This window comes from Martes martes (genome assembly GCF_963455335.1).
Source record: "Martes martes genome assembly, chromosome: 4".
NCBI classification, from domain to species: Eukaryota; Metazoa; Chordata; class Mammalia; order Carnivora; family Mustelidae; genus Martes; species Martes martes.
The window spans coordinates 146281406-146306674 of NC_137891.1; the positions used below are offsets into that span (position 1 = coordinate 146281406).

General features: G+C 39.4%; 1 protein-coding gene across 1 annotated transcript in view; it reads right to left on the reverse strand.

Annotated features, from left to right (window-relative positions):
* The window catches only part of C8A (complement C8 alpha chain), a 64255-nt gene extending 43954 nt beyond the window's left edge, over nucleotides 1-20301 (reverse strand). The window contains 2 exon segments of the mRNA XM_080803151.1: nucleotides 3647-3749; nucleotides 20142-20301. Of these exon segments, the coding sequence (XP_080659277.1) occupies nucleotides 3647-3749; nucleotides 20142-20218 (180 nt within the window). The 5' untranslated portion in view covers nucleotides 20219-20301.
* Between the last annotated feature and the right edge of the window lie 4968 nt (nucleotides 20302-25269).

Below are 25269 nucleotides of genomic sequence, written 5' to 3' on the forward strand. Positions count from 1 at the left end.
TTTGTTTGTTTATTCCTGAATTTATTTCTTGCTGGCTGTATAAAGTATCAGTGCCTGGTACTTTGTGTCTCAGTTTCCAAATCTGTAGAATGAAGTGGTCGACTGAGGCAACCTCACTAATTACAGTTACTAATGATTCTTTCACTTGTGTCCTGTAGATACAAGAGCATAAGCATGAGAATTTAGACTGACTGGGTTCAGACCCCAGAGTCACTTACCAAGTCACCAAGAGCAAACCATTTACATTTTCTGAGTTCCTGTTTTCTAATGTCAAGTGGATGTGATGACCCCACACTTTGAAAGGGTGTTGTGAGAACTGAGTGAGAGAAGGTGTGAGGAAAGCACCCAGCCCCATGGCTGGCATTTTATTGGTGCTCACTAAACAGAAGTGGTGTCTGCATCATTATCAATGGAGTCTTTTCCAGCTGATTCCACTGGGTGCGTGTAGAACAGGGCAACTTTGCCCTCTCTTTCCTCTTGCCTACTTCTGTCTCCACGATTTCTCATTAGTGAAGAGACAGAAAGGTCTGCCAAAAAAAGGGGAAGAGCAAACCTGTCTGTTTGCCTTTCCTGCCTCCCCGTTAATAAGATTGTAAACTCAATGGGAAGAGATTATAATTAACGATCAGTTTGGGAATATTAGGATATTTTCATTCTCTTCCCACATCTTGCCAAGATGAGGGCTCAGCATACCAAGGTAGAGCCAAGTCTTCTCACTCTTCATAAAGTTCACCAGAGTTTTAAGACCTGCAATTACCAGTATGACAGTGATGGTAGCTACCATTTTTTGAGTGCCTACTAATGGCTGGACACTTCACATTCTTTATCTCATTTAATCCTCACAAGTTGAGGAGGTTAAGCGTCATTCTGAATCCCATTTTAAGCTGGGTTGGAATGCCAGTTCTGCTACTTACTCTCTGTGTGTCACTGAGTAAATGACTTAACATCTCTGACCCTCCATTTTCTCATCTGTGGAAGGAGAGATCTGAGAGTCTTGAGGAGACTAGTGATAAGGCATGTAAAGAAGTCAGCACATTGGCCTGATTCCTGGAATGAACTCACTAATACTAGCTATAACATCAGCATCATTTTTGTAGCCAGCTGTTGGGATACTCCAGAAAGACTTATGGTTGAATGGGGGGGATTGGATTACATGGCCTCTAATGTCATTTACAACTCTCCACAGGGTTCATGGGGAGGCAGTGGAGTGAAATGGTCAGGCACATGGGCATTTGGGGATCAGACTGACCAAGTATTAAGTCTAGGCTGTGCCTCCTTCTTTATGGGTAACCTAACCAAAGGGACAATGGTTTCTATCTATCACAGTTGGCTATGAAAGTCAACTAAGACGATTTATTAAAACAGGAGCACAGTGCCTGGTTTATAGAAATCATTTAATAAATGGTAACTATAAATGCCATCATCATCCTTCTTGTGGTTTCTGTATTGGAATGTTGGTGCAGACACGAGGTTCATTCCCAACAACTCTCCATTTTCTGGGTTATTATCAAATAATGAAGACATTGCTCTGCAGAGAGGCTGGTGCAACTACTCCCTTAGGGACTTCTCCGTGCTGGTGCCTCTGTTGGTATCATTAAGACATAATTTTCTTTTCTAGCTAGTCGATAATGTTTCTCTCCAGAAATGCACATCTTTGTTTGGGTGATTTTGAGAGAAGGGGAAAAAACATATTAATAAGAAGAAATTAGGGGTGGTCTTTTGCTTAAGTAATTAACAGAATTTAATGGTTTTAAGGATTATTTTAGAGACACATGTGCTTTTTTGAGTCATGAAAGGAGTAATTCAATTCTGATTTAAATAGTAAGCCATTCACCTGTGTTATCTATGTAAACTGCAACACATGAGGAAAAAAATATATCATTTAGATGTATAGTAAGTTAAATAATGGCCATGCAAAGAAATCAAGTCCTCGTCTTTGAAAGTTGTAAATGTTACCTTATTTGGGAGAAAGGATCTTTTGCAGATATTATCAAGGTTTTTGAAATGAAGAGATTATACTGGATTACCCAGGTAGGCCCTAAATGTCATCGCAGTGTCCCTATAAGGGGAAGGCAGAGGGAGATTTAACACAGACATACAAAGGAGACCCACGGAAGAGGAGGAGGCAATATGGCCACAGAGGCAGAGATTGGGGCATGGAGACTGGCCACAAGGCAAAGATCGCCAATGGCCACCAGAAGCCAGAAGAGGCAAAGAACAGATTCTCCCTTGCAGAGCTTTCAGAGGGAGTGTGGCCCTGCCAGACTTAGGCCTCCAGAACTGTGAGAGAACACATTTGTTGTTTTAAGCAACCCAGTTTGTGGCAATTTGTTACAGCAGATTCAGAAAACTAACATAGGCTATCAAAGCAAGATGAGATTTTGGGAGCTAGATAATTTTGCACAGTGCAGTCTAGGATTCCTTGGTGTATCTCAGAAACAGGAGAGGCAGAATAAATAATATCATGCTTAGGAGCTGAATAGACTAGGTCCAAATTGTGTTTCCATTTGTAATGATTTTGAATTCCATGAGATTCTGAACAACTCATCAGACCTTCACAGAGTAGTCCAGCCTCTAGCTGGGGAGTGGGCCTGGAGGCAGGAGAACAACCAGCACGCTCTGTACTGCAGAAGCTCAAGGTGAGGGAAGAGCAGGTCTTGATTTGGGCAGTGGGAGTGGGTTGGAGATTGAACATTTATTGTATGCCAGGTGCATGAAAAAAGAGCCCATTGCATACCTTACTCATTTAATACTCATAATAACTCTATGCTAGGAGTACCACTACTGTTTCCATTTATAGATAAGGAATCATAATACATATATCAAAATACATGTCCAAAGTAACACAGCAAAGAAGGTGCAAAGCCAGAATCTAAACTGAAGAATCAGAGCCTGAACCCTTGGCCTTGACAGTAATGTGCCAATACATGCGGTTTAGGCAGTGGTCTACCAACTGGGAGAGATGGGAGCCTGGAGGTGCCTCACCCTGGATTCATCCAGTGAAAGCACGTGTTGTCTGTAGAGATTTTAAAACAGTGATAAAACAGAATGGAAGTTGTTCTGCCTTTTATCATCACCCTGAGCCAGTGATCCTGAACAAGGTCAACTTGAATACCCCCCTCTCTAGCACAGCAGAGTCCTCCCCAAGTCCCTCTTCCCTTGAGATGCCACTGGCTTTAGTGGTCAATTTGGACTATTCAAAACCATGTCGGTGGGCAAGATAGACTCATGTCTGTTCATTGGGTGTGTCAGTCTTTTCAATCCGTGAAAACAGAATCCTCAGGGACATTCTCGGGTTCATCTCAGCTCCCCACGGGTCATTAGTCCCTCTCGATGACCATCCCTGGAGGGCAACAGACTGACCACGACCCAGAGAGGCCAGAGGGATCCGTGTGCCCGAGTCTGAATGGCCACCTCTCTGCCCACAAGCCATAGTGTACATGTCTTTGGCAGTCTCGCCCAATAATGGCTTATAAACAAAAACAGAAAAAGTTCCACCATCCATGTGCCCATGGCTTCCAAATACCTATTTCTAGACCTGATTTCTCCCCAGGCTTCTAAATTTATAGACCTGTTTATCTCCATTTAAATGCCTAGTATGCCATTCAAATATTACACGGCCCCAAACTGGTCACGAATGTCTTACCTTTTTGTCCTGGCATGGAAGGCAGTCCGTCCACTCTGACCAGTGGCTGAGTTGGCAGCTAATGGCTCTGGGGCTGGAGTTCTGAACAGCCCGGCTTACTCTCCTAGAGACAGGGGAGACCTATGCTTCAATTTTTAAAATTTTTATTATGGTGATTTTTAGTTTTGTTATGAATTGAAAAAGATCTTTCAATGTGAAGGTATCTTATTAATATGAAAACAGATTCATTTTTCCCCAGCTTTGTTGAGGTATACATGACAAGAATTGTATATATTTTAGATGTATGATGTTATGGTTTGATATACATTGTGAAATGATTACTGCAAGCAAACTAATTAATACAGCTATTCACTCACATAGTTGTGTGTGTATGTGTGTGTGTGTGTGTGTGTGTTGAGATATAGAGATCTCTCTTAGCTAATGTCAAGTACACAGTACAGTACTATTAATCATAGTCACCATATTATACATTAGGTCCCCTGAACTTATTCATTTATAACTGAATATTTTTATAATTTGACCAACCCCTCCCCATGTCCCCCTTTGTGGCCATCATTCTATTCTCTAGTTTTATGAGTCACACTTTTTTAGGTTCCACATATAAGAGAGATCATGCGATATTGGCTTTCCCTGTCAGTCTTATTTCAATTATATAATGTCCTCCAGGTTCATCCATGTTGTTGCAAATGGCAGGAATTCCTTCTTCTTTAAAACCAATCAGATGTTGAATTTTTTAATCTTTTAAAAGTTTAAAAAAATTTTAAAATTCAAGTATAATTAACGTACAGTATTATATTAGTTTTAGGTATACAATATAATGATTCATTAATTCTATACATTACTCAGGGCTCATCAAGATAAATGTACTTTTAATCCCCTTTAGCTGTTTCTCCCCTCTTCCCCACCAGCTCCCCTCTGGCAATCACAAGTTTCTGGTCTGTATTTAAGAGTTTATTATTTTCCCTTTTCCTCTTTTTTTTTCCTTTCTGTTCATTTGTTTCGTTTCTTAAGTTTCACATATCAGTGAAATCAAATGTATTTGTCTTTCTCTGTCTGGCTTATTTCACTTAGCATTGTATTCTCTAGATCCATCCTTGTTGTTGCAAATGCAAGATTTTATTCTTTTTTATGGCCAAGTAATATTCCAATATAGACACATGACATCATTATCCATTTACCTATTGATGGCCACTTGAGTTGCTTCCATAGCTAGGCTGTTGTCAATAATGCTGCAATAAAAACAGGGGTGCCTATATCTTTTAAAATTACTGTTCTCATATTCTTTGGGTAAATACCCAGTAGTGGAATTACGGGATCATACGGTAATTCTGTTTTTAACTTTTTGAGAAACCTCCAGACTGTTTTCCACAGTGGCTACACCAGCTTGCATTCCCACCAACAGTGCACAAGGGTTCCTTTTTCTCCACATCCTCACTGACACGTGTTGTTTCTTGTGTTTTTTATTTTAGTCATTCTGACAGCTGAGAGGTGATATCTCATCATGGTTTTGATTTGCATTTCCCTGTTGATTAGTGATGTTGAGCACCTTTTCATGAGCCTGTCTGTCTTCTTTGGAAAAATGTCTATTCATATCCTCTGTCCATTTTTAATTGCATTATTTAGTTTCTTGATGTTGAGTTGGTGTTGGATATTAACCCTTTATCCAATGTATCATTTACAAATATCTTCTCCTATTCAGTAGATTGGCTTTTTGTTTTCTTGATAGCTTCCTTCACCGTGCAAACGCTTTTTACTTCGGTGTGGTCCCAGTAGTTTCATTTTGCTTTTGTTTCTCTTGCCAAGAGAGACATATCTAGAAAAATGTTTCTACAGATGTTGTCAAAGAGACCGCTGCCTATTTTTTTCTTCTAGGAATTTTATGGTTTCAGGTCTGGCATTTAGGTCTTTCATCCATTTGAGTTTATTTTTGTGTATGGTCTAAGAAAGTAGTCCAGTTTTACTCTTTTGCCTGTAGCTGTCCAGCTTTCTTAGCAGCATTCATGAAGAGACTGTCTTTTTTCCATTGTATATTCTTGTCTCCTTGGTTGTAGATTAATTGAGCATAAATGCATGGGTTTATTTCTGGGCTTTCTTTTCTGTTCTGTTAATATAAGTGTCCATTTTTGTGCCAGTACCACACTGTTTTGATTACTGTAGCTTTTAGTGTATCTTGACATCTGGGATTATGATATCTCCAGTTTTGTTTCTTGTTCAGGATTTGTTGGGCTATTTGGGGTCTTTTGTGGTTCCATAGAAATTTTAGGATTATTTGTTCTAGTTCTGTGAAAAATTTATCTTTTGTATTTTGGTAGGGATTGCATTTAATCTATAGGTTGCTCTGGATAGTATGGACATTTTAACAATACATTTAACAATTTGACAATACTGTATGCAGGTGTGATGCTGGTGGGTTTATATAAATTATCTCTTTTAATTATCTCTTAATTTTAATAGGTTTCTGGTAGAGTCTTCAGGGTGTTCTATGTATAGTATCATGTCATCTGAAAATAGTGACAGTTTTACTTCTTTCTTACCAATTTGGATATGCTTTATTTCTTTCTCATCAGATTGCTGTGACTAGAACTTCCAGGACTACGTTGAATAAAAGCGGTGAGAGTGAACATCCTTGTCTTGTTCCTGGTCTTAGAGAAACAGCTCTCTGTTTTCACCAGTGAGTATGTTAGCTGTGGGCTTGTCATATATGACCTTTAGTATGTTGAGGTACGTTCCCTCTAAACCTACTTTTTGAGAGTTTTTATCATTAATAGATATTGAATTTCATCAAATTCTTTTTCTATATCTATTGAGATGATCATAGGATTTTTATCTTTCATTTTATTAATGTGGTATATCATGTTGATTGATTTGTGAATATTAAACCATTCTTATGTCTTTGGAATAAATCCCACTAGATCACGCTGAATGATCCTTATAATGTGTTGGTGGATGTGGTTTGCTAATATTTTGTTGAGGATTTTTGCATCTGTGTTCATCAGAGATGGTTTGTACTTTTCTTCTTATGTGCTGCCTTAGCTTTTTGGTATCAGAGTAAGGCTGGCCTTATAGAATGTATTTGGAAGCTTTCCTTCCTTTTCTATTTTTTGAACTAGTTTGAGGAGAATACGTATTAACTCTTCTTTAATAGTTTGGTGGGATTCATCTGTGAATCTGTCTGGTCCTGGACTTCTGTTTGTTGGAATTTTCTGATTACTGGTTCCATTTTGTTAGTAATAATCAGTCTGTTCAGATTTTGTTTGTTCCTGATTCAGTTTTGGAAGATTGTCGATTTCTAGGAATTTACCTATTTCTGCTGGGTGTCTCAATTTGTTGTCATATAATTTTTTGTAGTAGTCTTTTATAATCCTTTGTATTTCTGTGGTGTCAGTTCTCTTCTTTCACTTTGGATTTTATCTATTTTGGGTCTTTTTCTTGATGAGTCCAGCTAAAAATTTACCGATTTTGTTTATCTTTTCAAAGAATCAGGGGAACTAACAATTGTTTTTGAAGAGTCAGAGTAGCAGAAATCCCAGTGGTTAACAAGATGGGGTTTGGGGTGAGAGGACTAACTTTGAATCTTGCCACCTGCTGACTTGGAAATCTGGTTACTTAACATCTCTTAGCTACAGCTTTCCCATCTATGGGAAATTTTTAACTATGCTAAAAACAACATTACCTGATGGAGTTATTGACAATATGTTAAAACACTTACGAAGTATTTGTTAAAGGTTGGATTTTGTTATTACAAACATGTTCCATGAATTACCTCATCATTTAATTCTCTGTAATGATCCTAGGAGGCAAATATCATTAGCCCCATTTACATATAAGAAAGCTGAGATTCCTAAGAGCTAAGTAATCCCAGAAGTCATAACCCAAGGGTGACAAAGGCAGAATTTGACCAAGTTGGTTTGATGGCAGAGCCCATGTTCATTTCCTCATCATGCTGCTCCTTCTTCATTTCACAGACCAGCCAACAGAACTGAGAGAGTGAGAGCCTTGCCCAGGATAGCACAGGTAGAAGGTAGAAACTGGTCTTTCTCCAAGACCATGTTCTTCCTGTTACCCCATGCTGCCTCTTCGGAGGTTGAAGAGCTTGTCCAGGTCACACAGAGTGAGGTGGACAAGCCACAAGCTTGCCTGGCTCCAAGCCTGAGCTTCTTCCCACAACATCATTGCTGCGACCGCAGTGTTGGAGCATGGTCAGCCCACTGAGCAAAGATTGTAGGAAGACTGTCTGTTACCTCCAGTATTACCATAATTTCAGAGAGCAAGGCAGCCTCTGTTGTGACGAATGGCATGATTATCACCCTAGCGTAGGAAAAAGGGTGCTTCACATCTCATACTAGTTATTCCATGAGTCACTAGTTGTGATGAATGATGACACCCACGTTGAAACCCAAGACAAGAAGCCATGGGGAAAGCAATGTTCATCTTTAACACTGGTTTTCAAACTTGGGTCCCAGGACTCTTGTACACTCTAATATACCACGGAGGACTCCAAAGAGCCTTTGTTTAAGTGGGCTGCATCTACTGATACTCACGACAGTCAAAATCAGAACAGAAACTTTAGCAATATGTATATATTGATCTATAGATAGATACATATTTAGCAATATGTATCTATTTTGATTTTAATACCAAACCTATTACATGTTACAATATATGCCATAATTTTATTTGAAAACAGATTTCCTTGACAAATAATTAGTGAAAAGTATGTCATTAGTCTTCATGTTTGCAACTGTGTTTAATGTTTGACTTAGTAGAATGCAGTTTGAGTCTCATTTCTGCTTCTTCAATCTGTTGCTTTATGTTGCTTTTGTTGAGGTCTTTGAAGAAAATCAACCTCTTAGATGTATATAGTTGAAAATGTTACATAGTTGAGGGGAATTTTAACAGTCTTTTCAGATCACTGTGGGTATTCTTCTTTGATACCACACCACAACTTTGACAAGTGGTAATTTTTTGAATGTTAGTTACAATATGGAATCTGAAATCATGTCAATGAATTTTTTTGCACCCTCTTACATCAAAGTCCACCGGTCTATGTGTATTTTGAATGGATCTGGCACTCCTACATGATTTTTGTAACACCAGGCATTGGAAATTTGGAAAACAATGGTTCACTATGCATATCTTAACAATGTTAACACATTTCACTCTCCAATATAAATTAGTCAAATTTGTTAATATCACCAGTGATCTCACCAAGCTCAGTGGGTATGTTTTCCAAAATTTTAATTTTTGTTTAAAGCTCAAAAATTTTATCATTGATAACAAATGCTATTATTTGGTTTCCCTGAAGCAATGGGCTCCCTGTTCATTTTTGAGACAATGTCTGCCAAATAAGTAAGCCTGAATAACAATAGCTTGGCAGCTATTTTGTCAAGAAAAAACAATGTTCAAGGGGAAAAATGGCTAATTGCTTTTTCTTAAGACAACCATCATACTTCAGACAACAGAAGTTCATAATGCATCCTCCCCATTTTGTCACATAGAATATTTAAATAACTTGTATTCTAAGATTGAGGCATTTTTCTCAGAGATTGAACTTTACTAACATTCATGATTTTTACTGTTGCAAGAGGGACTTTTTAAAGTCAGACTTAACTTCTTTCCTGTGAGTTTGATATCACTGCCTTGATTTGTACCAAGACCACAGTATTTTTATCTGCCATAACTTTTGCACCATCCGTGAAAGCATTGACACAGTGGAAATGGCAAATGTCTCAGTGTTACTATGATATTGTTGTGAACCCACAGAGCCCCTCTGAAAAGATCCTCGGGACTCCCTGGGATCTGCAGACCACAGTTTAAGAAACGCTGATCTATAAAATGATGTTGGTATGTAATACCAGTGCTACTGTCCCTCCAAAAGCTTCAGTGCTCACAAACTTCCTCTCTATTCCAATTCCTTCCATCACCCTGGGAAACCCTGTCAGCCCCATAAATGAGTTATTCAACACTTGCCCCTCAGTCACTCCTTTTCCTTGCCTCCAGGAACATTTTTCCTCACTCCACTATCTTCTATGGTCAATCCTGGTCCTTCTCACTTGCTAAAACAGCTTCTTCTCCAAATCACTAGTCCGTGAGTCATCTGTGAATGGTTATTTGGGGGTCCTTCTCCTTCTGTATTATATGTTCAAGGATTCCCAGTTCACTTTCATTTGAACTTCTTTGGGACTTTTACCCTCGTGACACCTAAGCTTTCTATAAATAATATCCCCTTCTATTTTCATTTCCCTTTGCAACTAGTTTTGAGTCTATGATCTATCATTTTAAAATCATAGTTATGTTATAAATTTCTGGACTCTACTGCTCCTTTAATCATGCCTACCTCTAAAACCCAATCCTGAGCAAATCCAACTCTCCCTCTTTATCTGGTTAACGCCTAGGTATCTTCCAATGTCATCCTCAAGTTCATTTCCCTAGGGAAATATTTTTCCTCCTCTCATCTGGTTTGATCAGTCTCTGCACATCTTCTCAACATTTAATTATCACCCTTGTAATATTTGTCTAATTTCTGTCTTCACCAGATTGTAAGCTCTATGAAGGCAGATACTCTCTGTATGTTTGTTTACTGTTCCTATCAGGATGCCAGACCCAACAAAAGTGTTCAGTGAATATTTAGGAAAGGGAAAATAAAAAAGAATGAAAGGAGGAAAGCAGGGAGGGTGAGGGACAAAAAGGGAAGAGAGGAGGGAAGGGGGAGAGAAGGAGAGGAAGGAAGGAAAGAAAGAAAAGAAGAGAAAGAATGAGACCAATTTACAGGAAATAGAGTGACATTGTTTAGAGACTTACTTGAACCCAATCTAGGGTTAGAAGCTAATTAATTAATTCTGATAACTAGACGTTCAAATGGCTCAAGATTCTGTCTATGTGTCATTTTCCCGATAGACCGTCCTAAGAATAAAAGTTTGAAGTATAGGGACATGGAGAAAGACAGGGTTCTAATCATCAAAAGAAGGGTAGAAGATACATGGTGAAGGTTTGGGAACAGAAAATGACTCCAGGATTAGTTTTGCATCTCACTATGGAATTGTCAAGATAATGTCAATGTAAGCCCACAGAGACTGCATGATGATGTCAAAGTGAAAAGAAACAGTATTAATGGATGGATGCAGAAGCCTAGACAGAGCAGGACTGTGTTGCTGTAGTTTTTAAAAGCTTTGTGACATGATGTCTAGACAGAAGCACACATAGTAATGCTATCACTGAAGCAAGAGTACAGAAAGTATGCAAGGACCATTCATTAAGTCATTATAGGGCTCCAGCCTTTTAGCCAATATCAATATGTCCAGCATTTTCTCATATCATTCCAATGAATCTTTACATGGAGTTTATTTTTTGCTTATTATCAAAGTAATACATTCTCTTTAAAGAGAACATAAAAGAAAAAAATGCCTCCAACCCTCCCACAATTAATATTTTGTTATATTTCCTTCCGCTCCAGTTTCATAATATAATTGAGGTCATACTGAGTATTACATTTTACATCCTGATTTTCCACTTAATACCATAGCAGAAATGTAAAGTATTTATGATGACTACACATGGTTCCACTCGTCTAACAGCAAAAAATTAGATTATTGATCACCCAGTGTTTCCATATTCTAAGTTCCTTCCTGAAGATACTTCCTATAGAATGGGATGGTTGGGATGAAGGATACAGGTGATTTTAAGGCTTATGACACTATGGCCAATGGCTTTCCAGAAGAATTATATCTTTTTTTTTTTTTCATTTACTTAGGAAGCCATGGATAAATCTGTGATCTAGTAAAGCTCAGCAAATAGTTTTAAAGCATCACCAAAAAATAAAAGAATAAGAAAAGCATCTCCTAACTGCCGAGAATCTACTCATGCAATAACACATTTAATACAGAGCACTGAGAGTCAGGAGTTTTTTATTATAATTTTTAGTTTATATCTACTTTGTTACACTACAATGAGCAAGTTTCTTTACCTAACCAGCTTTTAGGTTTTTTTGTTTTGTTTTGTTTTTTAATCTATAGAATCACCACAAGTCAATATAGTACTATGGCAGGATTTCTCAAAGTGGGCTCTGGGGAGTGCTCAACCTGGGGCTGGGAAGGAAGAGAAGAAAACTTACGTGGTCAAATTTGGATAAATTGCATATAACATGCTACTCTTAGAAATATAAAATGCAACATATTAAAGGCCCTGAGAAGTTCTGCATTCTAAATTTGCACAACCCAGAATTTCCCCAATTTTTTGAATACATCATTTCTTGTTTCATGTAACATCTGTAAGATTGTGTAATGTAAGTTAGGGCATACTGATCTAACACAAAGTGGTTTGGATTCCACCAAGAATGTTTTACAATCCAGTTTCTGCTACCTACTGAACTTTGATTTCCTTATAAGTGAAAATAGGATACTAATAACTTGTGAGACTGTTTTGAATATGGGCTAAGATCATGAATATAAAGCCCCAAGCACAAGCCCAATGTACATGTCAGTTCCTTCTCTCTAACCTTCTCAACCCCATACATGCTCATCAAAACTCTCCATCTTTATCAAAATGGTATTGAATGCCTACACTGTATAGGGCTGTGAATTAGTGACAAGCTACCCATTTGACTTTTTAAAGAGGGTGGCACAGAAGGCAAAGGGCCTAAAATCTGGAGTTGAACATGCAATCTCTGAGTCAAATGCTTGACCCTGCAAAGTGGCTACCTCAGCAATAGAGATCACATAATAATTAATTGTCTAAAAGGTTAGAAGGCCTAACCCTGATTATTGCCAGGGGATCATCCTAATAAGTTGGCTCAGCTTATATTTAAGACTGATTGTCACTAATTATATCATCTTGAAGTAGATTCATTCAGTTATTACATGGAAATTACATCATGAAACTGAGGTATTTTATTTTATTTTTTTAAAGATTTTATTTATTATTTGACAGACAGAGATCACAAATAGGCAGAGAGGCAGGCAGAGAGAGGAGGAAGCAGGCTCCCTGCTGGGCAGAGAGCCCGATGCAGGGCTCGATCCCAGAACCCCGGGATCATGACCTGAGCCGAAGGCAGAGGCTTTAACCCACTGAGCCACCCAGGCGCCCCCAAAACTGAGGTATTTTAAATTGACTTTGAAAGTTGGCTGAGTCTCTGGTGACCTCCATGTTGCTAAATCCAGTGGAAAGTTTTTTTACTTGGTCTTACTTTCCTCTTTTAGCCATCGTTCCCTTCTTGATATTGGCCTGTCTTAGACAGCTTCAGCACCACACTTCCTGCCTCCCTCCTGACCTCTCTGGCCAGTTCTTTTTGAGTTCTCTACGAACTAGAATGCCTCAGGGTGTGGTACTGCCTTTCTTTTCTCTTTCTGCTTCTCTCACTCTTAGGAAGGTGAGACCATTTCCTGGGCTTCCCATGACTTTATGCTAATGCTTCCTCACTTTATATCTTCAACCTAGACCACTCCATTGAAATCCTGTTTTCTTTATCCAACTGGTGCATGTTAGATCTCCACCAAGTCAGTGCCTCTGAGGCGTGGCAAACTTTCAATGGCTCCAAATCTCAACTTTTAATTTTCTTCTTCTTTTTTTTTTAAAGATTTTATTTATTTATTTGACAGAGAGAGAGATCACAAGTAGGCAGAGAGGCAGACAGAAGGGGTTGGGGGGAAACAGTCTCCCTGCTGAGCAGAGAGCCTGATGCAGGGCTCCATCCCAGGACCCTGAGATCATGACCTGAGCCGAAGGCAGAGGCTTAACCCACTGAGACACCCAGGTGCCCCTTAACTCTTAATTTTCTTCTAACCAGCTTCTCTCTCTGTTTTACCCACATCCAAAAGTGGAACCACCGTAATACACAGTTGCTTAAGCCAGATACCTGGCCATGGTCTTTAACTACCTCCTTCCCCTAATCTCTATATCCAATCCTCTAGAAATTTCTGTCATTTTACTTTCAAGATATAAGTCAAATATCTTCCCTTCTGTCTCCCTCTACTGCTACGACTCTAATTTAAGGTACCATTATCTCTCAACCAGATCACTGCTATGGCCTCCTGTGGGACCTCCCACTGCAGCTTCCTCCCATTCCTTCTCTGCACAGCCACCAGGATGATTTTTTTTTAAATTAGAAATCAGATAATCCTTGCCCCCCATTATAAGGCCCTCCAGGTTTTTTGGCTGGCTGGTTGGTTGGTTTTTAGTACACAGATTCTTCATCATGGTCCCAAGGTCCCCTGTGATCTGGTCTCTGTGCACATCTTGGACATCATTTCAGGGAACAATCCCCTGCTCTCATGCTGTTCCCATCCTTCAGGGCCAGGAGCATGATGAGCCACTTCCCACTGGAAGGTCTTCAACCAGGCTGATCTCTCCATTCTCCCTTATTCTTCACATGGCTTCTCCTTACTGTCCTACATCCCTCAGCTTAAATCCCACCTCTAGAGAAAACCTACCAGCCACCCTGTCCTTGTATTACTATAATATCCTCTATCAAAAGGCCTTATTAGTTTCCTTCATAGTACTTATCATAGTTTTTTACTGTAATGTTTTGTTTACATGTTTATCGACTCCATCACTACACTGTAAATTCCATGAGGGTAGGAACATTATCTGTCTAGCACCTAGCATACCTGGAGTATGTACTGAATGAATAAATGGAAAACAAATGAATGGATGGATGAAATGAACAAATGAAAAGTATCTTCTATGTTCTGGGTACATACAGAATTCCACATAGAACTTCTGGTTCTAGGCACATGCCAGGTTTTCCTGCAGTGTGTTCATAATGCTGTTACCTCTGCATGGAATAATCACACCTCATTCATCTGGCTGAAACTTCCCAGTTCAGTTAAGCCTCTCTTCCTCTAGGTAGCTTTCTTTGACCTGCCTGCCCTATGTTAACATCATGCCATATAATAGAGCTTCTCATACTTTATATCCATCCCTACACTGCACGTTCTACAAGGCAGAGGTCACAACTATATTGTTTGCAGGCCAGTGCTAAGTGTAGTACTTTGCATATGGTAGGAACTCAGAACAAATGTTGGATATAAATATATTGCCTCATTCACTTTTATATTATCTCATTTAAATAATATAAGAACCCTGTGGGGTGGGAGCTATTACACCCATTTGATAGGTAATTAAAACAGAGTCATAGGGATATGAAATAAACTTGCTTAAAGGTATATAGGTAGTAAAATGACAAAGCAAGGATTTAAATGAAGGTTGTTGGACACTAAACATATGCACTGTATTAGCATTCCAAGATACACTATGAAGGATTTCTGACAAAATGGAAAGAGAGTAATAAAAATAATATTTAAAAGCTTACCATGTGCCATTTTTGTGCTAAGTACTTAGTATGAATTCTCCTAACTCCTGAGAAGCACTCAGTGAAATATTGTATCTCTGTTTTATAGACGGGAAAGTTGAGTCTTAGTTTAACTTGCCCAAATTCTGGAGCCACTAAGTGGTGAAGCCAAGACGTAAACCCAGGTTGATCTCCCTCCAAATCCCATACCTGATGCCACTTGAAGTATAGTTAACGATTAGTTAACCTGAACAAAAGTGTCCACATTCACACTGCTCGCTTCTGAGTCACACCCACTACTCTGACCATTCAAATTAGTTAAAAATGCACATAGCTTGAATACATACTGATTTCCAGTTATCTGGACAACCTTTGAAAATTGTCACATGGCCTTAGCCCAGGGTATTTTGGTAAATACACTCTGAAGCCTGGTGAAATAAATAAAACAGAGAAGGATCATGATTTATACTTCTCAGAGTCCACAACCTCTGTGTCCTATTTAATAAAACAGAGGTCATCCTCCATGTTTGAGGTTCTCACTCATGTTTCCATCAGTCCTTCTAAAGGAATTTTGTTCATTCTCCATCAATGGAAATTTTTGGTTGAAAATGTTATATTTGCATTACTTATCAAAATGAAGACTTTTTTTGGTCTTTTTTTCTGGTGGGTGAGGGTAGCAGGAATGGTGGAGATAATAGCCATCCGGCAATTATAAGACCTGACTGTTCCACTAGGTGGCCAAGGGATTTAGAACCTGTAAGACTGCTTTCCTTCCTCTCTGGCTCTGGTCCTCAATCAGGGGATAATACTTAAAACAAATCTTAGGGGGACATGATGAGGCTTAATTGGCCAGTATTCTTAAAATGCCTGGCAGAGAGGTCTGGTTGTTATGTAACATGCTCCTTCTCTCTCTCTCTGGGGCTCAAGTTTTGTTCCTTGCCACACGAGTGGATGGATTAAACTGGATGTTGTCTGTGTCAATCCTAATTCCAAAGGTCTGTGATGTAGAAATGATGGAAGCAGCAGACAAGAACGTTAGAAGAGTTACTGCACATATATCCACGTATGGAAGGAGACTCATGAACATGATGATAAGTGAAAGACACAAAAGAAGACCAAGGAAACTTTTAAAGCTGAAAATCATTACACAGAAATGAAAAAACTCATTGAATGGCTTAACAACAGATTAAATACTGCAGAAGAAAAGATTAGCAAACTTGAAGAAACAGTGACAGAAGCTATCCAAAATGGAACAAAAAGATAAACAGACTGCCAGCAACAACAACAAGAGTAGAGCCTCAGTGGGCTGTGATATTGAGCAGTCTAACCTATCTACGACTGTACTATCAGAAAGAAAAGAGATTATGGGGCAGAGAACATATTTAAATTAATAATGGCAAAACTTTTTTACAAATTTGCTGAGAACTGTAAACCTATAGAACCATACCAAGGTGCATCATAATCAAATTGCTGGAAATCAATAATAGAGAGAAAATTATAAAAGCAGTCAATTTTTTAAAAATGACATATTGCACAAAGAGGAAAGCAGATTTTTTCCTCAGAGACTATGCAAACCGAAGATAATGGAATGACATATTTAAAGTGATGTGATACAGGCAAAATAAAGACAACTTTAGGCCACTGAAACTGGAGAATTCATCAGCAAAAGTCATTCTGCATTGCAAGAAATGTCAGAGGAAGTTACTCAGTGAGAATAAAAATATCAGAAGCTGTATCATATTATTTGAAAGTAGGCTGTGATAAATTAGGGATATATATTGTAAATCTAAGAACAATAACAACAGCAACAAGAAAGCAGAATAGTTAATCATTTGGAACTAGAAAAAATATTAAATCTAAAAGATAAAAACCAGAATTAAAGAACAAATGGGACACATAGAAAGCAAATAAAAATGTAATAAGCAAATGCAGAGTTATCAGTAATTACAATTTATATAAATGGTATAAATACTGTGATTAAAAGACAGTGATTGTTAGACTAGATACTGAAGCAAAATTCATCTATGGGCTATCTACATGAAGCATACCTTAAAGTATGAAGAGTCAGATAAGTCAAAATAAAATAGTAGAAAAAACTCACCATGCAAACAATAATCATAAGAAAGCAAGAATAGTTATACTAATAATAGACTGCAGAACAAAACCAATTGCTATGGATAATGAGAGCCTTTCATAATGATAAGGAGGCAAGTCATCAAGAAGACATAATTATTCTAAATATAGATAGATGATAGGTAGGTAGATAGATAGATAAACAGATTTTGAAAACACGTGAAGCATAAACTGCTTCTTTTTGCTTTCAGGAACTGAGAGGAGAAATAGACAAATCCACAAAGATAGCTAGAGACTGCAACATCCCTCCCTCAGTAATAAATAGAACAAGGAGATGAAAACTTGAGCAACATTAACAACCAGCTTGATTTAATGACTTAGCACTACACCCAACAACACAGGAATACACGCTTTTGAGTGCACACAATATATTCACTAAGAGATCATATATTCTTTACCATAGAACAATCTCAAGAAATTAGAAGGACTGAAAATTGTTTAAACATTTTTTTTATCTGATGCACACTATTTTATTTAAGAATGTGATTTTCTTTCTTTTTTTTTTTTTTGTAAAGATTTTATTTATTTATTTGACAGAGAAAGAGAGATCACAAGCAGGCAGAGAGGCAGGCGGGGGGTGGGGGGAAGCAGGCTCCCTGCTGAGCAGAGAGCCCAATGTGGGGCTCGATCCCAGGACCCTGAGACCATGACCTGAGCCAAAGGCAGAGGCTTAACCCACTGAGCCACCCAGACACCCCGATTTTCTTTAATTTTCATGCAATCATTTTATACATAAGTTGAAATTTATGTTACAAATAACATGAACATGCATATATTACATTTTTTTAGAATTAGATTATTTCTTGCCCAACATCATTTAATATTTGGAATTTTTAAAATTATTATTTTTTATTATGTTGTATTAGTCACCATACAGTACATCACTAGTTTTTGATGGAGTGTTCCAAGATTCATTGTTTACATATAACATCCAGTGCTCCATGCAATACATGTCCTCCTTAAGTTGTTTAAACTTTTTAAGGCAACACACATGCTAAAATGTATTATTTATATAAAAGATGTAATGAAGATCTATTGATACTTGAGACTGGATATTACAACTGATTTTCATCATCACGATTTTATTTTATTTTCTTAAAGATTTATTATTTATTTGCCAGAGAGAGAGTGAGAGAGAGAGAGAGAGAGAGCACAAGTCGGGGAGCAGCAGGCAGAGGGGGAAGAAGAAGCAGGCTCCCACTGAGCAAGGAGCCCAGGGCAAGACTCGATCCCAGGACTCTGGGATCATGACATGAGCTGAAGGCAGACCACTTAACTGACTGAGCCACCTAGGTATCCTTCATCACCATTATTTTTAAATGTTTTTCTCAATCCCATATTTCTATTTGGGGTTGATAATAAGCAAATGGTAAAGAAGAGCTCATAAAAATAAAAATGTACCATAAATTTAAAAATTAAAAAAAATTTTAATTTAAGTGTACCATTGAAAACATAAATGTATATCATCTGTTTTTCTCACTATTAGGTTTCATATAAGATTTTTTGGGGGGGCAAAAAGTGTGACACTTAAGTTTTATAAATGTTTGAAAGCACTAACCAAACTTCCTGTTCCATGCCAACTGGCACATTATACGTTTATTCTATCTAATTTTTGTCAACCATCTGAGAGAATGGAAAGACCAAAATATGACAATAACAATCACACAACACCACTGGCAGTAGCTTCCACTGAATGCTTGCTAAGTACCAGGCATTGTCTTAGGTACTTTCATCCATTTGTTTCTCTGAATTTCCTTCCATTTTACAGCTCAGAACACTTACGTAACTTGCCTGAGATCAAACCAACAGTCAATGCCAGGGCCATAATTCTAACCCAGTAAAATCATTTCACCATGTAATCTTCCATTTTCAAAGCCCGGGTCAGATAAACTGGCATTAGACACATAAGACCTCATGATTTCCTACTTCAGCATTTTGTGAAGTATTTAATTGGTTCTCTTTTGCCTTGACTTCAAATTTGCCTCTTCGCTGGTCTGTCTTCTTTGATAAGTTCATCAAACATCAAGAAGCTTTGTTCATTTTCAAAAAGGATTACAATGATAAGTTTTATAATTAAGAGTATCTCAGCAGAGATTTCCTTTACCACTGTTCTCTTGCCTTTATCTTGTAATTATTAGAGGTGAATTTTCTGATTTTTCAAAAGTGTATTTGCTTTAAATACAAGTCGCAAATGAACTGCTTGTAAAAAATGCCTTTCCCCCTCCTGATCTGTTACGTAAAGGAAATCTCTCTTGCTCTAGCATTTAAAAGCAATAATGATTCAAAATTAAATCACCCAACAAGAACTTGAATAAAATAGCTCAACTTAAAATCTTCAGTGTTTGGGAGACAAGGACTGCTTTCAAACTACCCCAAAGCTAAAATAAGGGGCTGTTTAAGCACCATAACATATTTGATGTTAAGATATAAAAACCTGAAGCCAGGCTGGACAATTCAAGGAAATGAAATGAGCAAAATTGCAATGTACCTATGAAAATATCACTTCTATTCATTACCCTACAGCAAAAGGTAAACTCATTTTAAGAATGAAATGACCCAGCATCTCTATAGTCTCTCGCCTTTCGCAAGATGATGTTATTAACATTACCTAATTGTATCTCCCCTCAAACACTATGAGATGGGAATTTTCAAGATTCACAAACAGATGAGTAGAGGTTAGATGCCTGACATTATTCAAGAGAATTATTATTTATTAAACCGAGTATACTTTATATCTGGGAACTTATTTCATATTCATCAGCTCTTATAGACGAGACATTATTTTTCTCATTTCCAGCTAGGGAACCTGAAGCTCAAAGAGATTAATTGGTGCCCTCCAGATTGCCCAACTATCGAGTATTAGATCTCCGATTAGATTAGACTGAGTGATTTGTATCTAAGTCCATCAGACTCCAAGGACATGCTCTTTTCACTGCCCTGCACTCCTTCACTGGATTGGTAATAATATGAAAGACATCACATTCCATCCTAAAATCACCTGTTGCAAACATGAAAGTGTCTTAGTGCCCCACTCAGTGATCCCTAGGTACAAATCTTGCAGAATTATGATCAACTCACCGGTTCACCTTCTCCTGAATGGTTACCCCAGCCTGACAAGTCATCAAAGACAAGATGAAGAAAGCGGCAGCAAACATCTCATCCACCCTATGTTACTTAGAATGAATAAAATTATTCAGAGAGCTGGAGTCAAAGATGTCTTCAGACTGGGACCAGCAAGATCAATGTAATGTTTGGAACCAACAGAACTCGCTCAATTCTCATTGAGATGTGGTTAATTAGTGACTAGGGTATTGATTAGCCAAACACCCTAAAATCTCAGACACCAAAGGCCACTGTCCTTCAGACCTTTTGAAAAATAATATCCATATGGTTGAGGAAAGGAGGATTTGCAACCAATACCAGTCTAGCAAAGAGATCTTATTTTCAGAATGAGGCAAAGCCAAATTAAGAGAGAGTCACAGAATTCACTCGGTCTTTCTGAGTGGCTCTTGGAACTACTAAAGTCAGATCGATTTGCTTTTTAAGACTGAAACAAGGCTAACACTGGTGTATCAGCTTGGTCATAAACAGCTGCCCAAATGTAGAAAATGCTAATAGTTACATAAAGGTTCTACAATGTGCTGCCAAACATCGGGAGCCTGAGAGCTGTTGTAAATGAATGGACTTTCTGCTTTTCATCCAGATATTAGATATGAAGACCCAGCATATTTGTGTCTTGAGGGGACCAGATGTCTTCCATAGACATCTCCAGAAACATTCTTTAGAATTACAGTGACAGCTACACAGCTGCACCAATGATCTCATACCTACATACATTCTCTTACTCTTCCAGACATATTCATAAATTAATTAAATAAGTAGAGATGGAGAGACAGGAATAACTGAACATGTGGCAGGCCTGTCATATGTCTTATTTTACTGAGCCCTCACAAGTTGATGATAGAGGAATGATTAATTTCATTTTGCAGTTGAAGAAATGATGGTTCAGAGAAGTTAAGTAACTTGCCCAAAGGATGTACAGCCATCTTGATCTCTTTGGGAATTTTTAAATTCTCTCATTAGCAGGATGAACTAGTAGTATCATTATTCATCTCAAATAAAGTTATGAAAAATTTTAATGAACACCTTGTATGCTCAAGAAATATTTAATTGTGGAGATTTTTTTTTAAGATTTTATTTATTTATTTGTCAGAGAGAGAGAGGGAGAGAGAGTGAGCGAGCATAGGCAGAGGCAGAGGGAGAAGCAGGCTCCCTGCCAAGCAAGGAGCCCGATGTGGGACTCGATCCCAGGACGCTGGGATCATGACATGAGCCGAAGGCAGCTGCTTAACCAACTGAGCCACCCAGGCATCCCTAATTGTGGAGATTTTAATAAGGCACTCAGTTGGTTTTGCCTCTATCTTTTCAGACATTTAGGCAAGCATTTGACAGATGTGGAGACTGTTATGGGTCCTAAATAAACCCCTGAGGTCCCTGATTTCCGTGTCTTTCTCGCATATGCGAAGGAATTTTTGAGTGATGTGAAAAGAAAATCAGAGGCCCACTAGGAGTCTGTAACAGTGGTGTCAATGAGGAGTGATTTTGCCCTTGAGAGGACCTTTGGTAACATCCAGAAACATTTATGGTTGTCACAACTTTGCAGGTTGTGCTCCTGGCACGCAGTGGGTGCTAAACATCCTACAAAGCATGGGACAGCACCCCACCCCCGGACCCAACGAGTGATTATCTGGCCCCAAATGTCAATAGTGTCAAAGTTGAGGAATACTGCCCGGCAAAAAAGCTGGTCTGCTTTCCCCTGATGCCTGGGATTCTGGTGAATTCATTTTCTTCTTTTTACATGTAGATAACATCATCTTTCTTCCCAACCAGCTCCTTCTTGAGATTTCCCCGATGGCTTTTCTCTTCACCCAAGACTTTAGTGGCCTTCAGGGATCTTCCTTAACCACTGCTCACCTCTCTCACTCTGCACCCCTCAACATGGTCCCTTAAATTCTGTCATATTTCCTCTGCAATGTTTTTCCTCCAAAGCTTCTCTCCTTCATTCTTACCCTTGGATCCATTTCATGGCCTGGGCTCTTCCTGAAACTATCACAACAGACTCCTAGTGGGCCTCTGTTTTTCTTCTCAGACTAGACCTGCCTGTGCATTACCAATGGACTCATCAACAAGAAGACAGCTCCTGACAACCTAAATCTCCTGCCCAGAAACCTCCAGTGGCTCCCCCATCATCTATCTAATTAGAAGTCCAAATTCCTCCACACATGGGTCCAAAGCCATCTTTGCAACCTTCATCAACCACCACCACCCTCAAATTATTCCTGACATTCTAAGCTAGATTCTCCTGACCTTCCTCACACTTTCTCACTGCTGTGACTTCGCCCAAGCTGGACCCTTACCTGGACTACCTTTATCCATCCTCTTGTATCCTTCTGCCAAGTGTCTTCTCAAATAGCATGCCCACCACGGATCCTTGACTGATGGTCCCATCTGGAAGGTAACTCCACGTTATCTTAGAACCTTGCAAATATATACCAGCATTTTCCAGTTTTGACTCATACTATGTTTTTCTAGGAGCATGGGGTACATCTCAGTCATGAAAGTTTCTCTAGGGTAAATCCTATGTCTGATCCTTCTCTGTAATCACCCATATAACTTAACACTGAATCTTTAATAAGAAATAGTATTTGATTGAGTGAGTCTGTGAATCAACTAAAGAGAGTTTATTATTCACAATGCTTCCAGGTGTATTTTCTCATTTAATCTTCAAAATAATCTTGTGAGATAAATATTATCCTCAAGAGAATCCTGACAGAGATAGTGATTAAGAGGGAAAACAGAAACAAGGTAGATAGAGTATCAAGCCCTGTACCTGCCACTTTACATGGTTTTTCAATAATCTTTTTCAATCTATTTAATCTTCACAGTGATCTTCCAAGGCCTGTAGTCATGGTGCTATTTTGAAAATGAGGATATTGAGTTCAGCCTGCTGTCACACAACTGGTGAGTCTCAGAGTCATGGATTGATAATCTTTCCAACTTCAAAACCTGAGACCATTTTTGGGTCTGGTCATATAACTACCACGTGGCATATCAGGACAGGGCTTGGGTCTTCCAGCTATCTAGGTCCTGTTCTCTGTCCATTATGCCTTAGCTCTGAGAATGAGTATCATTTCCCAGGGATGAAGAACGCAAACCAGAGTGAATGGAGGGATAATCACAGAATAGAAGCAAGAGAGAAGCTAAGTCAAATGGGATGGTGTCCTGCCTCTATGACTCCATGTGTATGTGTGTGTGTGTGTGATGATCTTCTGCCCCTTCGCTGGAGAAACCTACAAAATATTCAACACAACACCAGGCACAATGTCTGCAGACGGTGGGTGAGCAGCCCCAGTCCACTGGCTTCCCTTCCCTGACCTCCTCTCTCCATCCGTGGTGAGACCCAATGTCTGTGATGTTTGTTTTCCCTCCTGATCCTTTCATCAGGCCAGGCTGGGGCTGCAGCCAGCAGGCAGTGGTGGGTTTTCAGCTGGAAATGAAGTGGGGCTGGTTTAAGTAATTGATCTCAAGCAGAGGCTGTATAAGGGATGGGCTAATGGGTGCCTCCTGCTTCCCATTTCATGTCCAAGCTCTGCATTTGCATTTAATGGGTGGGATGAGAAGGAGCCCATTAGCATAAAAATGCAAGACCTTTCCTCAGGTTGGAAGCAGCTCACACCAAATCTGGGTGGTCCTTTGGGAAATGCACGAGTGTCCATTTTACACCTGAGCCAGTTCTCCAGGCTCTATCATTGGCTCCGCTTTCTTCTCTGTGATGCCTTCCCCCACAGCAGGGTGTGAGCCGTACCTCACCTCCATTCCCCCTGAACCCTGGCCACAGCTCCCACCTGGGATTTCTTTCTTTCTTTTTTTTTTTCCAAAGATTTTATCTATTTGTTTGACAGAGATCCCAAGTAGGCAGAGCAGCAGACAGAGAGAGAGGGGAAAGCAGGCTCCCTGCTGAGCAGAGAGGCCAATGCGGGGCTCTATCCCAGGACCCTGAGATCTTGACCTGAGCCCAAGGCAGAGGCTTAACCCACTGAGCCACCCAGGCACCCCCCACCTGGGATTGCTATGAACGCCTGGGGACAGGGCTGTGCTGGCCCAGAGTCCATGTGCAGCAGATGTAAGAGTCTGTGAACAGAACTAGCTTTCCACAGCAGGCCGGCCCCACGTGCCCCAGGAGCAGGCAGTGAGGGACTGCCATGTGTGCACAGATATCAGAGACAGTTCAATGCTCCATTCCTGCCAGCATCCCACTGAGCGATCCGGATACTTTCTATTCCCCCACTACACTGGGAGCTTCAGGAGGACAGGGGCTGGTTTTAAATGACTTGTACCCCAGGGCTGGCACTTAGTAGATATTCCTTACTTGGGTTTTATGAAGCCCACGAGGAAAACTGCAGCTTTCAAGTACAGCATACCTGGATTGAAATCCAAGTGCTACCATCGATCAACTGTGCCACTTTGGACACTCTGCCTTAATTACCCCTCCTGTATAATGGGTTTGATGGTTTCATATATGCAAAAATAACAAATATATATATATATATATATATATATATATATATATTGCACACACATCATACCTAACAAATATTCATTATGGATGCCCTTTCTCTTTGTAATCCCCTTACTTCCTGCCCTCTCTGTCACGGCCTGTGCTCCATAAACACCCTCCCGGGACCATCCAGGAGCTTGTTCTCAGCTGGTGCTCGTGACGCCATCTGAGGAATTGGTAATGGAGGGAGGGTCACTGAGAGGTGGACGCAGTAGACATTCATGTGTGCCATTTTCCTATACATTTTAGGCATCTTTATGCTAGTCAGCCAGGTATTTACTGCTTAACTGGTGCTTCATAAAGATACTGTGACCTCTCAGCCTCAAACCACCGGTGACCAAGCGGACTGGTCCGTCAGAACATAAGCGCTGGGGGGCTGACCAAGCCCGTCTCGTTCACCATCCTATAACAAAGTAGCTGCACATTCTAAGCAATCAGGTATTACATTGGCTCTGTTGAGGGTTGGCGTTAGGTACAGGGAAGGGCACGAAGAGAACGCAGCCCTGCACCCCCGTCACAGTGCACGCCCCAGACTGAGTACCATGGAGATCAGCAGGGACCACGCGGGGAACATCCAGAAACAGCTGC